Source organism: Oreochromis aureus, linkage group 22 (assembly GCF_013358895.1).
Source record: "Oreochromis aureus strain Israel breed Guangdong linkage group 22, ZZ_aureus, whole genome shotgun sequence".
Lineage (NCBI taxonomy): Eukaryota > Metazoa > Chordata > Actinopteri > Cichliformes > Cichlidae > Oreochromis > Oreochromis aureus.
Genome location: NC_052962.1, coordinates 32,133,050 through 32,148,379, shown reverse-complemented (window position 1 = coordinate 32,148,379; position 15,330 = coordinate 32,133,050). Strand labels below are relative to the sequence as shown.

General features: G+C 41.2%; 1 protein-coding gene across 2 annotated transcripts; it reads right to left on the bottom strand.

Annotated features, from left to right (window-relative positions):
• Positions 1-3,177: 3,177 nt before the first annotated feature.
• On the bottom strand, positions 3,178-12,750 carry brd2a (bromodomain containing 2a). 2 transcript variants are annotated; one of them, XM_031727782.2, is made up of 12 exons: positions 10,591-12,750; positions 7,769-8,072; positions 7,545-7,682; positions 7,178-7,328; positions 6,889-7,088; positions 6,274-6,768; positions 6,051-6,179; positions 5,738-5,929; positions 5,384-5,643; positions 4,983-5,293; positions 4,750-4,875; positions 3,178-4,620 (listed from the first exon to the last, which is right to left on the bottom strand). In XM_031727782.2, exons 1-12 carry the CDS (start codon positions 10,620-10,622, stop codon positions 4,493-4,495), a joined length of 2,466 nt encoding a protein of 821 aa, XP_031583642.2. In that variant the 5' UTR covers positions 10,623-12,750; the 3' UTR covers positions 3,178-4,492. The 2 variants fall into 2 exon arrangements, with proteins under 2 accessions (XP_031583642.2, XP_039461086.1); XM_039605152.1 differs by having other exon boundaries at positions 12,200-12,750.
• Positions 12,751-15,330: the final 2,580 nt, after the last annotated feature.

Here is a 15,330-nt window from a genome sequence, read left to right as displayed (position 1 = left end):
CTGTTGTTGTAGTTTCAGGTTTGTCCATCAGGCGGCGATAAAAAAGAGAAAACCCAACATCATCAGTAAAAGAATAAAAGTCAATACAGGCATTTTATTTTGAAATCGATACCGGTGTTGGGCCAAAAAGTGACCGTCTATCAAAAATGTTGTGTATGTTTTTTATGTGTAATGTCTTTACCTAAAATGTCAAATAGACTGTAGTCAACAGGATTTACACAGCGGTTCTATCTAAAAACAAATAAATGCCCTGTTTTTTAGGCAACTTTATGACTGTATGATTATTGTTTCTACATTATAATCAAGCCAAACTTTTGGCCACTTAAATATCTTTACAGAACTGTTGTGTTATATTTGTTGTTCTTTCACTCTTAACAAAGACATTTCCTTCATAACATATGTTTCACAGATTCTAGTCTAACATGTCATTTACAGCTGTTTAAATACCAGCGATCACTGAGAAGGGTCTCAGTGATCCGCTTTCGGTGTGCGTGAAAGCGGAAACACGTCACCACCACAGTAGGCAGAAACACGTGACACGTGACTTGCAAAGATACAGTGGAAACCGCGCAAGTGGATCGTAAAGGTTGGAACAGAGTCATTCACCGTTAGTAGGAATCAACTAGTCCGCTTACACTGATCATGCGTTACAACATGGAAATATTTAAAACGGTCATTTTTAAACTTGTAATTTTTTTCGTGCTCCATGGCAGAGAAACACAGATATGTTTGTTTCCTGGCTCTGGTTTAAGTAAGAGAGCTGGAGTCTTTAAACCACATTTTGCATTAAAATATGATTTATTGTTGGCATCAGAGATGGAAAGAAACGAAGTAGAAATACTTTGTTACTGTACTTTAGTAGACTTTTGGGGTATCTGTACTTCGCTACTTTTTTGTGCCTACTTTCTACTTTTACTTTACCTTACTTTATACTTTTGTACTTTACGTATGTTTTGGAGCCTGTACTTTTTACTTCCACTTGAGTAAAAACATGAGTCAATACTTTTACTAGAGTATTTTTAAACAGAGGTATCTATACTTTTACTTGAGTAAAGAAAAATGTGTTCTTTTGACACCTATGTAGCGGTCACTTTCAAATGTATTTGTTTTTTGCTTCTTATTGAACAAATTCACTTCACTACTTTTCACTGTCTGTAACATCAATGTAAATTGGTCCATTTACTGCACATTGCACTTTATTCATGTCTTTTATTGCCCAGATTTTAGTTAGCCTTTATTAAATTGTATGTCAATACATACATATGTCTCAAATAAAAGTATCTTGTAAAGTATCTTTTTGTAAAGACTTTTCTGCCCAAATCTATTACATGCTAAGTGTAACATGTTATTTCTGCTGAAACCTAAACTGTATTTTTTACATGCAAAATGTTTTTATCTCATAATTTCAACTTAATCTGTTGTCTAGTATATTTTCTCTGCTCCGTCAATGTGGTCAAAACTCAATTTAATTTTCGCTATTAAAGTCGAAGTCACACGTTTCCACCTACTGTGGAGCTCCACACCTTACAGTGGCTAAAGCCAGGTGCTCTTGTGGTTGCCACAATACCGGAAGTATTTACATGTGGCAGGATACCAGTGGTGTAATTACTTATTGTGGCCACTGGAGGGCAGTCAATCTCTGTTATCAGTCTCTTCAATTCAATTTTATTTATACAGCACCAAATCACAACAACAGTCACCTTAAGGCGCTTTATATTGTAACGTAGACCCTACAATCATATGACCCCCTATGAGCAAGCACTTTGGCGACAGTGGGAAGGAAAAACTCCCTTTTAACAGGAAGAAACCTCCGGCAGAACCAGGCTCAGGGAGGGGCGGGGCCATCTGCTGCGACCTGTTGGGGTGAGAGAAGGAAAACAGGATAAAGACATGCTGTGGAAGAGAGACAGAGATTAATAACAAGTATGATTCAATGCAGAGAGATCTGTTAACACATAGTGAGTGAGAAAGATGACTGAAGAAGAAACACTCAATGCATCAGTCTACACCGCAGTGAGAACTCAGTAACGTTTATAGTTTAGAATATAGTTAATTTTCCTTATTTACTGTGTAGATTTATTTAAATATTCTCATTAAATATCTTATGATCAGTAAATCTGACACTGATGTGCTGCAGAAACCTTTAGAGGAACACACATGGTTTTGATTTACAATCGTCTTCGTCATAATTCTGTTGTCTGTTTTTATTCTTGCACTGTTTTTAAGTGTCTGTAATAACTCTGCAGTGAAATCCAGTCCAGCTTTTTCCTGAGAAATGAAACAGAAATTTATCAGCAGCGTCAGCGATGTGCTGAAGTCCAGTTCACTGTGTCCTCTTTGCTCTATTTATTTTCCAAGAAGAGATCCTGTTGCCTGGTAACTTCTGACTGCTTCATCTGGTTTTCACTTTCATCTTTCAAGGAGCTTTCATGAAAAATGAGCCAAACTAGACTAAGAGCAAAAACTAATTCTGCTGGAACAGAAAAAACACCTTAATTTACATAAACTCCAATTAAAATATCACAAAAATATCTTTACATGTTTTTGTCCCAGCTGTCAGCCTCATTACTTAATACATTTAAAGGCTGATATAAATATATCATTAATAAAATGTTAATAAAAGGTTCAGTTTAATATTATTAAGACTCCCAAGTTAAGAATAGATTTTAAATGTGACATCATGTGTGACTGTTATTCTGGACTTTTATCTGTTGTCAAAAAAAAACTCATGTTTGGAAGTTTCAGCTGGTCTGTGGGGTTACAGAGTGCAGCAGGAGTGTTTTGGAGTATTAAATGGATTTTGTCAGCTTGTTACCTTTTATTTATTATTAGTAATAATTATTAATCAATATAAACATGTCAGAAAATTCAGGATTTTTAATATGCAGGAAAACTGCTTGCAGCAGGATGCAGGCTGCATATGTGAGGATACATGAAGTCAGGCACTGTGAGAACATCATTCGATTTTAATGCTCAGTTCCAGTTGTGTGTTGTTCCTCTCTGTGCTTGTGTGTTTTTAAAAGTCCAGATCAGGTTTAAAAAGTTCTTTCAGCAAAAGAATAAACTGCAGTTAATACTTTAATCTGCGCCTCTCTTTGATCACCAAACTGAAAACTTTGATGTATTTTTTTATGTTGTGTTGTTTGAACTCAGGATGTCAATAAAACGTTGCCAAAGTCGGTGAAAAGACGTCTCAGTTTATTTATGTACAGATGTTCAGGTGAAGCGATGGAGTACACAGGCTTCAGGGTTCTGACAAACTTCAGACTGAAAATACTTTAAAAAGGGAAACAAAAACATGCTCAGAGGCTGTAGGTTATCTACACTTCCACAATCCCGACACGTAACCTGCCCACAAACGTTTGCTTTCAGTATGAAAAGTTTCTCCTTTTAAAATTCCTTCCTAAATAAATAATCTGCTGCAGACAATCGATTTTAAAAAACAAAAAACACACCTTACCTAAAAATCACAAACTGGTTTAGTAGTACAAACAAAACGAAACAGTGCATCATCACAACAACACGAATCCATCGTCGGCGTGTACTCGATCAAAACAAACTCGCCGTCTCTAACCTGCTGTAACTAAAGTTTAATCACACAAAGTAAACTCAAATAAAACTGAAACTTTCAGCTGCCGTCGATCTCAAAGGCCAATTGTTTAAAGACAAACTTCTGGATTTGAAACCTCTCTGATCGGATGTTTTTGTGACTGAATTAAAGAAATCAGAGGAACAGATGTTATTGAGCACAGGACGAAACGCCCCCACAATTTATTAGCAGATTGGTCACATTAGAAAAAGCAACACGTTTACAGAGAAAAGGATGAGAAAACAGCCGACACAGAAACATTCATGCCCCTCCAACAGATGTGTGCAGATGTTCGTCAGCTCCTCTGTATCTCATGCGTTCTGAAGGTGCTTCTGTGTGCAGACCCACTTTTTCAACGCCTGCGTCAAAACTATGAAGAACGTCACGATGTCATTCGCACAGAAACACACACACAAACATTTCCCCTCTTTATCCACTCGGAAAAAAAACAAAACAAACAAAAACGACTTCGCTCATGCCAGTTTCATTGTTCCCATAATGAGGGAATAAATTAGCTCCATAAAATGCTTCTTTATAAAAGAAATGTATTGAGTACTGTACACCTCGTCTATACAGCATAAAGACAGGGAGCACGGTGAGAAGGGAAAATTATCTCCAGAAATTAGACACATTCTGGCTCTAGCACCCTTATCCCTCCAACGCACGCCTCGATCTTTTTTATGTGCAGGAGATGGAGCGTCCCTCGCTCCACCCGCTGAGGCCGGTTCTTCAGGGAGGAGAGCAGGAACCTCCTTCAGGTCGGAGCTGAGCGCCGGGAACGCTCCATCTCTGCCGGGCTCGCCGGCCCTTCCTGCAGCTCCGTCAGCAGCTTTAAATCAGTTCAGTCCACTCGGGGGAGAAAAGAGTCCAGCGGGACATCTTTTCATATGAAGAGTCTGTCTCTCAGCCGGAGTCTGACTCACTTGTGTCTGAGGACGAGGACGAAGAGGATGATGAAGAAGAGTCAGAGGAGGAGCTACTGGCACTGAGACGCGACGGCTGGGTGTTGGTGTCGGCTGCAGGCTTCTCGGCTGGAGGAAGAAAACAAAACAACATCAAGACCTGATCCATGGCTCTAGTTTTTGGTCATTTTTCAACACCTGGACCAGTTTAGTCTGTGTTACTGATAAAGTTTCACTCTTCAACCATGGACGACTTACGTTTGGTCTTCGTCGGCTTCTTTCCAGAGTTGAGCTGACCGCTGACGTCCATCAGCCTTCTCTCCAGCTCCATCTGCTTCTCCAGAGCGAGCTCTTCCCGCGACTTTCCAGCACTGTTCTTACTCGCTGCAGACAGAAGACGAGAACATCAATGAGCTGGAGAACTTTAACCAAAGATCAACTAACCCAGTGCTTATTCATTTTCTTCCCAATGTTTTATGAGGTTCACTAACTGTAAGGCTTTCGGGGTTTCTTCCTCAGACACGTCATGACGTATCGCTCCAGCTCCCGCAGCGTCGACGGCTTCAGCGTCTCGAAGTCTATCTCGATCTCCTCGGGGTTGGTGTCTCGGAGCGACGGCTCACGGGACTGGATGATGTAAACGACGCGGCCGAGCTTTTCGCCGGGCAGCTTGTTGATGTCCAGGCTGAGCTGGCGCTTCTCGTCGTACGACATAGGCGCCGTCTCCTCCTCTTCGTCTGAGTCAAAATGGCTCACGAGGGGATCGTGGGCCACCTGCGGGATGACGTTGGCCTTTTTGGATCTGTTGGAGGAAAGCAGGGAGTGTTTAACAAAATAAAAATGGGCACAATACAGTCAACTCATAAACTGCCCAGTAGGTGGCAGCACTCACTTGCTCTTGTTGTTTTTCTTGCTTGGTGCCTTCTTCATCGGCATCACGGGGCAGGGCACACTCTTGCTCTTAGATTTTGGAGTTTTGGTCATTTTCGGGGTCTTGGGCGGCCTGACAGGTGTCAGATCCTCCTCTATCCTCCGGTGCTTCTCTTTCTCAACCTTTTTCTTCTTCTTTTTGTCCTTCTTGTCTTTCTTCTTCTTGGGTTTGGCGATGGGGCCCTGGGAGAGTGCGGTGAGCTGCTCATGAACAGCTTTTAGCTGAAAGATCAAAAAAATAAAAAGATAAAATGGCATCAGTGCTGCGAACAACCTGTGTGTGAACATGTGTTTACAGACATGCTGCGGTACACACCTGCTCCTGCAGCTCTGCCAGACGGTTCGCCCTCTCCTCCTCGGAGTCGGAGCTTGGGCTGCTGTCGCTTTCCTCACTCTCGCTGCTGAGCTCACTCTCAGAGGAGGATGAAGAGGATGAGGAAGAGGAGGAAGAGCTAGGTGGTGCTGGAGGCTCATCTGGCATTTTAGCAATACAGAACTCAAAAACATCCTGGAGAGAGAAAATGGTTTAGTTTAAAAAAAGCAACTGAAAACGAGAAGTAGAAGTTTAAAATTGTGAGAATTTAAAAGTTCTAAATGATTTTTTTAATCATTGAAACAAAGAAAATCACCTGGAGTTTTCTGGCCATGGCCACCACATCGTGGTCAGGAGGGTTGTACTTGTAGCAGTTGGAGAACATCAGTCTAACATCAGCGGAGAACTGGTGCGCCTCACGGTACTCTCTGCCGTCCATCTTTCGCTAAAACAACAAAAGAAAAGATTTCAGATAAACAGTCTCTGAACTTGGATCGGTTTCAGAAGTGATAAATTCAGTCTGTGGAATGAATGCGTACCTTGATGGTGCTGAGGTCCATGGGCTGTTTAATGATGTCGTGGTAGTCGTGAAGACCGAGCGACGAGGCATCGACAGGCTTGTAAAACGGCCAGGCGTACGCGGCGTGCTTCTTCGACAGCAGCTCCTTCAGGACGCCGCTGCAGTAACGCATCTGAGGGCTCAGCTTGCTGCGGCGCACCGGCGGCGGCAGGATAGAATCTGGTAAGTCCTTCTTAGGAGGTTTGATGGGTCGTCCGCTCACTCCCCTCCTGTTCCCTCCTGCTCCTTTGGTGCCCACAACCACTGCTGGTCGGCCCATATTCATGTTCATGTTCATATTCATATTCATTCCCATCCCCATGGCCATGCCGCTGTTGTGGTCCACCCTCAGAGAGGTCAGGGTTAGCGGTGAGTTGTGCCCCAGCCCCATGCCACTAACGCCCATTGTGCTCATTATAGGCATGGGTACAGTGGTCGGAGTGGTTGTGTCCGCTTTCCGCTTCACACCTTTTTTCTGTAGATGAGAAAAGAAGAACAGAGGAAGTCAGAGGAATCCCGTTTTTATGACTAGTCTCCATGAATTTTAGAACAAATTCCAAAAATATAAATACAAGAAGTCAAGCGTTACAGTTACCTTAGCCGTGGGCTGGGTGGGCAGGAGACCTGTGATGGTGGGCATGGTCTGCTCAGTCTGAAAGGTGTGGGGCATGCTCTTGGACAAAATGGTTTGTGGTGGAGTGGAGAGGATTGAGTCGGGCGTTTCTGGAGTGGGAGGCGAGTATGCTGACTGAGAGACAGCTGGGACTTGATGAGCTGTTGTCACGCCTCCAGAGACTGAAAGAGTGAAAGAGGAGAATCAGGCTGTGAAGTGTCTGATCTTGTCCTGAGTGTACTACAGCTGCTGGCCTGACGCATCTGCTCACCTGCATTGTTTTTCCCTTTTTTGCCATTTTTTACTGACTTGCTGCGTGGAGGTGGGGGAGGCAGCTCCAACTCTTCCTGAGGCATCTGAGCCACCTTCTGCAGGAACGCCTTTTCCAGAGACTGAGCCATCAGCACGATGTCATCTGTCGGCTGCAGAGTAGGAAATTCACACAAAATGGTTTTAAAACAATGATATTAACACACTCTATACATAATACATTCATTAACTATAGTTAATAAATATAGACAACATCAAGACAGAATTATATATAGATACATAATATACAAGGGTAGTATTGCTCTAAATATTTTATACTATATATTTTTACAGACAATTTTTGGTTATATTGACCAGGGCAGACTTACCTTGTTATAAATGTAGCAGTTGGTAAACATGGTGTTGAAGTCCTGCATGCACTCACTGGCACTGCGGTAGTAGTTATTTTCTAATCTCTTCTTAATTGTGCCCATGTCCATTGGAGTTTTTATGATCTTGTGATAGTCCTGGAGGAAGAGCAGCATTTTCAGGGTAGGAAACATTCAAACTTCACATTTTAAACAGGAACTGAAACCTGAAACTACACACTCACCGGCAGGTTGAGCTTGACAGCATCAACGGGTTCGTGGAAAGGCCAGGCAAAGTGGTGCCTCCACAAAGATTTGAGCAGGACTTTCTGCAGGAACTGCAGTTGGTTGGTCATCCTCCCCTGGCGGTTGGGGTCCTTCACCGGGGGCTGCGGGGGCCCGGAAGGGGCCATCTGGCTGTGGGGGGGCATTCCAGGACTCTCAAAGCCCTCATAGAGCAGTGAAGGTTTTCGGATGCGTTTTCCAGCTGTGCCACAGTTCTGATCCATCATTATTCCCAACATACTGGCATCAGGCCCAACATGGGAGCTGCAGAGAGCACAGTTACAAAGGAACTGAGTATTTTGATTTCAGCTGTGATGATGAAATTCTACTAAGGTTTTCTTCTCATTATAGAAAGGTTACAATTAATATTCTGTGCTGTACATCCTGGGATTACCATGAAAGCTAATCAACTTTCATCATAAATAAGTGTTCCCTTGTTGACATGCTTCCTGTTATCGTGTCAAATTTGATACAAGTCACAAATGATACTACACGTTTGTTAGCAAGCACCCATCTGCCTGACCCTGAGCGCTCACACTGGGAGAACTAGTCCGAGCACTTCCTCTTCTACACGTCTCAGACTTAAACCCCACACCCATTTCCATGCTTTAAAAAAAAAAAAAAAAAAAAAAAAAACTTGTGGGAGGAGTTTAAGCTGCCATGTTGCTGTAATGACTGGAATAGTCTAGAAAATTTACACACACAAATTCTAATTCCTAACCTTGTCTACCACGAGCTACCCATTAGTCATTAACACAGGATTATGATTATATATAAACAGAGCTTAGGGTACACATTAACTTGTCACAGTATTATTAACACTAAGCCCCTCCTACTTCTTGTTGTTCTGTGTTTGACAGATGCGAAACACCGACTGTCTAAACTCGTTCTCTGCAACCATGACTGTACCTATGAGCGCCTGGTGACTTCAGAGTTATGTTTAGATGACAGGAGAAAACAGTTCTCTGCAAAAGTCACATTACCAATATGTAACACGACACTTTGCACCAGTGAAGGAAGACCATCTCTGTTGATGACCTGACTTACCATTGTGCCTCCATGTGTACCTTTAATAACACTAAGGTGTAAAGAAAGCATATCCTTACACACTCTAGAGCCAAACAACATAGTCACAGGTACTGGATATATAGTAACAGTAGTTGTATTTTATGTCATTAACTGTGCAATATTTTCAGAGTCTGGTTGCTTGGATGGGGACTGTTGGTGGCATTAGCATCAAATCTACAGTGACACTAATGCTAGTATTTTTAATTTAAAAAAATAAATAAATGTAAAAACCAGCAATTCTGTTTATTCAATTGTCCCCTCTTTCAGTGCTGCAAGGTATTGACTCACCGTGACCCACCTTCACTGGCCCACCATCTGAACCACAAGACTTACAAGACTAACCAAGGCAAGAGGGGGTATTTAAGGTCATCCGCATGAAAACTGGTCTCTACCAAAAGCCTGAAACAGCTGGTGTTGTATTATTGGATGCTGCACCATTACCATTAAGTCAAAACAGAAAATTGTTTTTTTTAGTTCCACATTTAAGCAAACAGTGCAACTAATATAACCCATGGGGTTAGTAGCTTAAGTCTCCTATGCATAGCCTAAGGGTATATTTGCACTGATCCACCCTACACACAAAATGTAAGAAGAATTAGCAACATGATACAACAAAAGGAGTCCAAAGCTATTGTAAAGCAGTCATTTTAAATGATACAACTGTTGGAAACACATTTGTGAGTTAGTGTACTTTATTATTAAAAAGGGAAATAATCATGTACAAAATATTAACAGCACTACACAAAAAACATGTTGGCCAAAAAAATATTCAACAAATTAGGAGACAAAAATAGATTCTCCATTAAAGTATTAAAATTTTATAATATTTAGAGACAGTTTTTTTGGCATTATCGGATTAGTTCAAAATGATAGCAGCTGCTAACTACTGGGGCTAGTGTGCGCTGTAACCAGGCAACCAAGGGAAACACCCAACATACATACTAATAACCCTACATTAAAAATAACATTTACTATAGTAGACATTGACAGGCTCTCTGTATGTGTGGCAATACTACTTTAATAATACATAAATAACCAGTCGTGGTGCTACTGATAACGGAGCGTTAGCCATTATGCTACAATGGCGAGTCGTTGCACCGGCGATCACAACAACCCCATGACCGCCACATGGCTACAACAACAAACCGGCGAAACACGCAGTGACTGCCGTGGCTGTGCTCCTGACTCCCCTGCGTATGTACTTGCACCCCGATCTAGCTTAACTATGGTTTTGTTGCTACACAAATGCCACATTTATACATTAGATAAAGACTTTATTGCCTTCTTAAAAGACGCCAGGTCAGCATTGTCAATTGTCACTGTCAATAAACGCAGACATACAGCACCAAATGTGATACTTACGCGTCTCATGAGCAACCCTTTGGGCTCAGGCTAGCGCTAGTAATGCTAACTGCTAGACAGTGGGAGAGAGCGGCCAACGGCAGCCGAAAATGGCGCCGGCACAGCGCTCAACAGTCGCAGTTTGTTATGTTCAAAAGCCCCAAACAACCTTACTTCTTCCACATGAAAGTCACTTCTAATGCCTGTAACGACGCGATAAAGTCCTTCCTGTAGCATACTCAGCGTCCACCTCTCTTCAACTTGTATTACAGCAAACAGGGTGCCCGTTCCGTTATATTTAAAATAAATAACCATAAATGTTCACAATATTCCGACTGATGGAAAGCTGAGAGTCAGTTATACCGGTAGATACCTGTCAATGGGCGGGTTAACAGCCATTTCCATCGGGATGGATCCGGATTCTGTTTTTAGCTACACTCAAACCAGGATCCGTCTCCAGTCGTCAGATCTCTCCGTTCCCCGCCACGGCGCTCTCTCGCAAATCTGCTTCGCTGAAATGGCGACTATGCGACTACACCCGGCTTTTTATAGACCCGTCGCAAAACCCATTGGACACACTACCCTAAAACGTCCCCGCCCCTTGAATTTTTACTGGCTGTTCACGACGTCAGTTAAAATGACCACACCCCTGGATACTGAAACTCCACAAGCTGCAATTCAGGTCAGCCTATTCGCAAGATTTTCCTGTCCGTCAAATAAGTTGCACAACACTATTGGTCCACCCTTCTACAGCCTTTAAGATATACTGTATGCAACTGGCTCCGCCATATTATCCTCCACAGAAAGCGAGGGCAAGGAAGCCAGCCTGCTCCTTATCATATTACATTACGTCAACGTGTTGAGAGCGACGACGGGTATTGGTCAAAGCTGCTGTAACGCGGGCTTTCAGGGTAAATACCATGAAGCCTATTGGTTGTTGCATCCAGTCACGCGTACCCTCGAAGAGCCAAGGGCTTCTTCCCACGAGCGTTGTACTAAACAGTACATCCGCATTTTTATCTAAGGGAAACGAAGCACAGCCGCCATCTTTAAGCACGTTGAGAGACAGTAATATGATCAAATAATCCTCAACTCAAAACACACAATGTCAAGAAAAACCTGTAAAACGCTGTATATTCTATTTACACGCGCAAACGGTGTAAGATCCCCAACACTTGGTGAAGAAAGCACCACAATTTTAACAGTCACACCAGCCAAGCCTGTAAAACGAGGCCTCCACGACCCACAGTTACACGCTGTGAAAGGGCGCAGATCAGGCCTTACAGTTAATTTAACTAAACGATGTTTGTGCTGAAGCCATCATTTACATCTTTCATCAGCAATAAAAACAACCTTCAATAACACGAACACCTATAAGAAGGTCACAGAAACCAACGCCTGAATGACACAGCAGTTTTCATTAACAACCTCATTCAAAGCCTGATTAAATTAAGCTCCAACCGAAATATTTACACAACTACGTTAACAAATACAGTCCAAGGGAATGATTAAATCAAAGACTGAACTATTGTTTTAAAGATTAAACTATCACACCACACCTTTGTGGTTCAACCAAACAATAAAAAACCAAATAACATCAAGATAATTGTACAAAAATCGTACTTAATAAACCTATATAAGCGGCTTCTTTTTAAAAAAAAAAAAAAAAAAAAAACGACCTAAACTCATTGAAACGACGACACACAAAAGGTTACCTAACCACTGCGCCCATCCCCCACACCAAGGTTACAAATTCCCTGCAATGTCACTGAAATACACGATACAGCACTGGCACATATTAATACACCTTCAAATATTTCTAACGTTTTCATAACATTGTGCTCTAAAAACAAACATTAAACTAAACACTTTTTAAATATATATATAAAAAATATAAAATGAATGTTGAGTATAAGTCAATAAAGTCTGGAATGTAAAGTAAGTAAGAAATTCCAATGATAAATCCCAAAATAATGCGAAACCTTTCTTCAAATTATCTTCTTGTCTTCCACCTCGATACTTTTTAACCAACACATTTCCCTCAAACATGTCCGCCTTCTTCCCCCATTCCCTGAGCAGGGTGGGGGAGGGGAGTCATGTGACGACTCGTGGCCGTTCATCAAATCTGGACACGTGGCATTCTGCAAACACCGCGATAAAATGTGTTCACCGCGAGCCCGTGCTCATAAAAACACCGTGTCCATATCCATATCCAGAGAGACGTGCAGATTATTCGCCACAATTAGGTGAATAAAGTTGTCGAAATATCCGAACAAAGGACATACTTTCCTTTGGATTTGGCTCATTCTGATTGGCCAGGCCTGACCACGTGACCAAAAAACGATTGCCGTTTTATTGATTGCGCTATTTCCCGAACTCTCGCACCTGTAATCCGTTTATGATCGCCTTAATAATCCACATCTCATTTGTCGAAGTTTGTCTAAAAAAGTACTGGCATCTGTTTTTTTCTTCTGATCGTGATTGCTGTCGATCTGCGTCTGCGTTGCACCATGAAACACTGCGCATGCGCTTATCCCACGAAGACGCCTTGCCAACAATGCCCCCAGTGTGCAAGAGCGAGGCTGATCCAGGAGCAGTTTCACCCATAAAATACATTCTTGTGTTCTGCACTGAGCGTTCCCTGGAAGGAGGTGGGATTCAGCTGGAAGTGATGAGTGTTATTTTACAGGTTAAAGCAGGAAAAGGGGATAAACAGGGGATTTATGTAAATAGGTTTTTAACAACAATTTAACTCGTTCTGACATTAAACTACAATCAAAATATACCTTCCCTCACCCTGTCCTATATAGTCTCTTTAGACCCATATCCATCATCTCCGTTTTTGTCTCTATTTTTTAATGTAATTTTGAAAAATGTTTTTGGTATTTCTCTAGTCTTGTTATTTTTCAGGTATTATGTGCCTGTGTAGTGTTATGTACACCTTATGTGTATTTGTATTTCAAATAAGACTTGAAAATGGACAATAAGCTTCACTGAAGTAGTCCCTGATGAGTAGAGACTTTTGCATCATGTTAAAGTGGATTTATCATTTCACTGCTGGGTTCCAATGAGATTATCAGACACGTAACTGTGTTATCAAAATAATAAAAGCAACATCTTTTGACCCCAGATTTCAGTTAGCAGGTAATTCATTTAGACAGCAGTTATTCAAAACCATGTTCCCCCAGGCACACTCAAGGAACAGCCGGTGATCTGTTGGATGTTAGATAAAAACTCAATCTGCACAATAAGGGTGTGATTATTGTGCAACCGGCCTGAAAATGTTGCACAGTGGATGGAAACTGAACTACATATCCTGTATGTGATCATATCTTTGTATCAACGGACTGTTTATTGTTAAACAAATATTTTTACTGGTTTTGCGGTGCTGGTGTCATATACGAGCTGAGCTTATAGAGGCAATATTGATAATGACAACAAAGATGCACATTTCATAATTTTGTTTACATAATTCTTCTTTATCAGTCTTGTAACTTTTGTAAATCACATTTTAAAAGTAAACACTTGCATTCACCAGTGCAAGCTGAAATTTGATAGGTGGTGTATATGTACTGCAGTCTTTGTTGATAAGTATCTCATAGAATATACAGATACTCTATTTATAGTACAGTTACTGACTTTGTCTTTCTTGATTCTCACTATAAAGAATATAATTTTGACTGAGACACATGTTGTTGCTGATGTCATAAGTTTAATAGTCAGTGGAGCTTTTTAATCCTCTGCTAAACATTTCTAGATATTTGCAACTTTATCTTAAAAAGTTTTACTTTTAATTTTAAACATCTGAAGTGAAATTTTTACCTGTTAAAATCTAATTTGTATCTGAAATAAAAATAATAAAAGAAAACCATTTGAACCGCAGGATTTTATTCAAGAATGGAAAAGTGAAACTGTATTTAGTGAAAGTGAAAGCTTCATGAACGACTCGTGAGTCATTTTTGTTCCTGGACAAATAACATGGATGTGTAAGTATAACCACTGTGGATGTGGAAATAATGTCCCTGTGGATATCTGAAATGTTTTTTTAACTAAAAAGAACTGAATTACCAAATAATCAACAATCCACAGGCCTGTACACTTAAACTAGGTGTACTTCTAGATATCATAGCATTAGATTTAAGTAGAGTGTATGTTTAAAGTTGTAGATATCTTGAAATAATCTCCCAAATGTAATGCATTAGACTAATGCTCAGGTTCATATAATGATAACCTGAAGAAATACTGTGAAGTATATCCAGAGTTATATAACATGGAATCAGTGATGGTAAAGAGTAGGTCATTTACATTTATGCCTTTATGTTTGTTTCTTGCAGGGGAAGCAGGATCAGCCTTGGATTTCAAGAAACAGTAATGTAGGCAGAGGAAGAGGAGGGAGGATTACGTCAGAATCAGCCTCCTCTGACTCATCAGCCCGGCTCTCTCCCTGACAAACACACACTCCCCCCTCTGTCTCCCGCTCTCTGTATCCATGTTTGACTGTGTAATCTTGTCACATGAGAGCAATCAGTCCAGAAACAGTTGCCAGGGAAGCGTTTTTCCTTCCTTACAAAAAGACAGACTCGGGATCTTAGATGTTGTTAAATTGATTGCGCTACAATAAACGCTTTCTGAGTGCCTGGGTTTTGTTTTCGTGTTTGCGTAACCTTGCATGTGCAGCTCTCTGCTTCAGTCCATTCACTCATTATGGCTGACGAGCCTTCCTTAGCAACAACAGTTCCTTTTACTGCTGATGTGAGGAGCAGTGTTCGGATACAGAAGCTCACTGTGCAGTTCAGTTTCCCGTTCAGCAGCGTTTCTGTGCTGATATCGCTTAAACATCCTTCTCTCTGCAGATTCTCATGTCACCCACATGCTTACTCATACTTACTATGTCAACAGAGCTGCTCACATGTGCAGAATCACATGATTTGCTGATTTTTCCATTCGCTGCTTTTTTCATTTGCATCCCAATGTGTCACTGTTTGCTTTGCAAACCTTAACACATTTGCACTGTTTCCATTGGGCTGATTGTGTTATTGATGCACATGTCTCTATTATTTCATTTTTCACTTTGCTAACATGCACTCACAGAAACACAGAACCTGGGGTTCAG

Bases quoted from the DNA above. Each gene is read 5' to 3' on its own strand.
- brd2a (XM_031727782.2), bottom strand. From the start codon at position 10,622: ATGGAAATGGCTGTTAACCCGCCCATTGACAG. The intron at 7,329-7,544 runs GTAAGTCTGCCC...CCTACTCTGCAG, and splicing joins ACTGCTACATTTATAACAAG to CCGACAGATGACATCGTGCT. The intron at 5,294-5,383 runs GTGAGTGCTGCC...TTCCTCCAACAG, and splicing joins AAGAAAAACAACAAGAGCAA to ATCCAAAAAGGCCAACGTCA.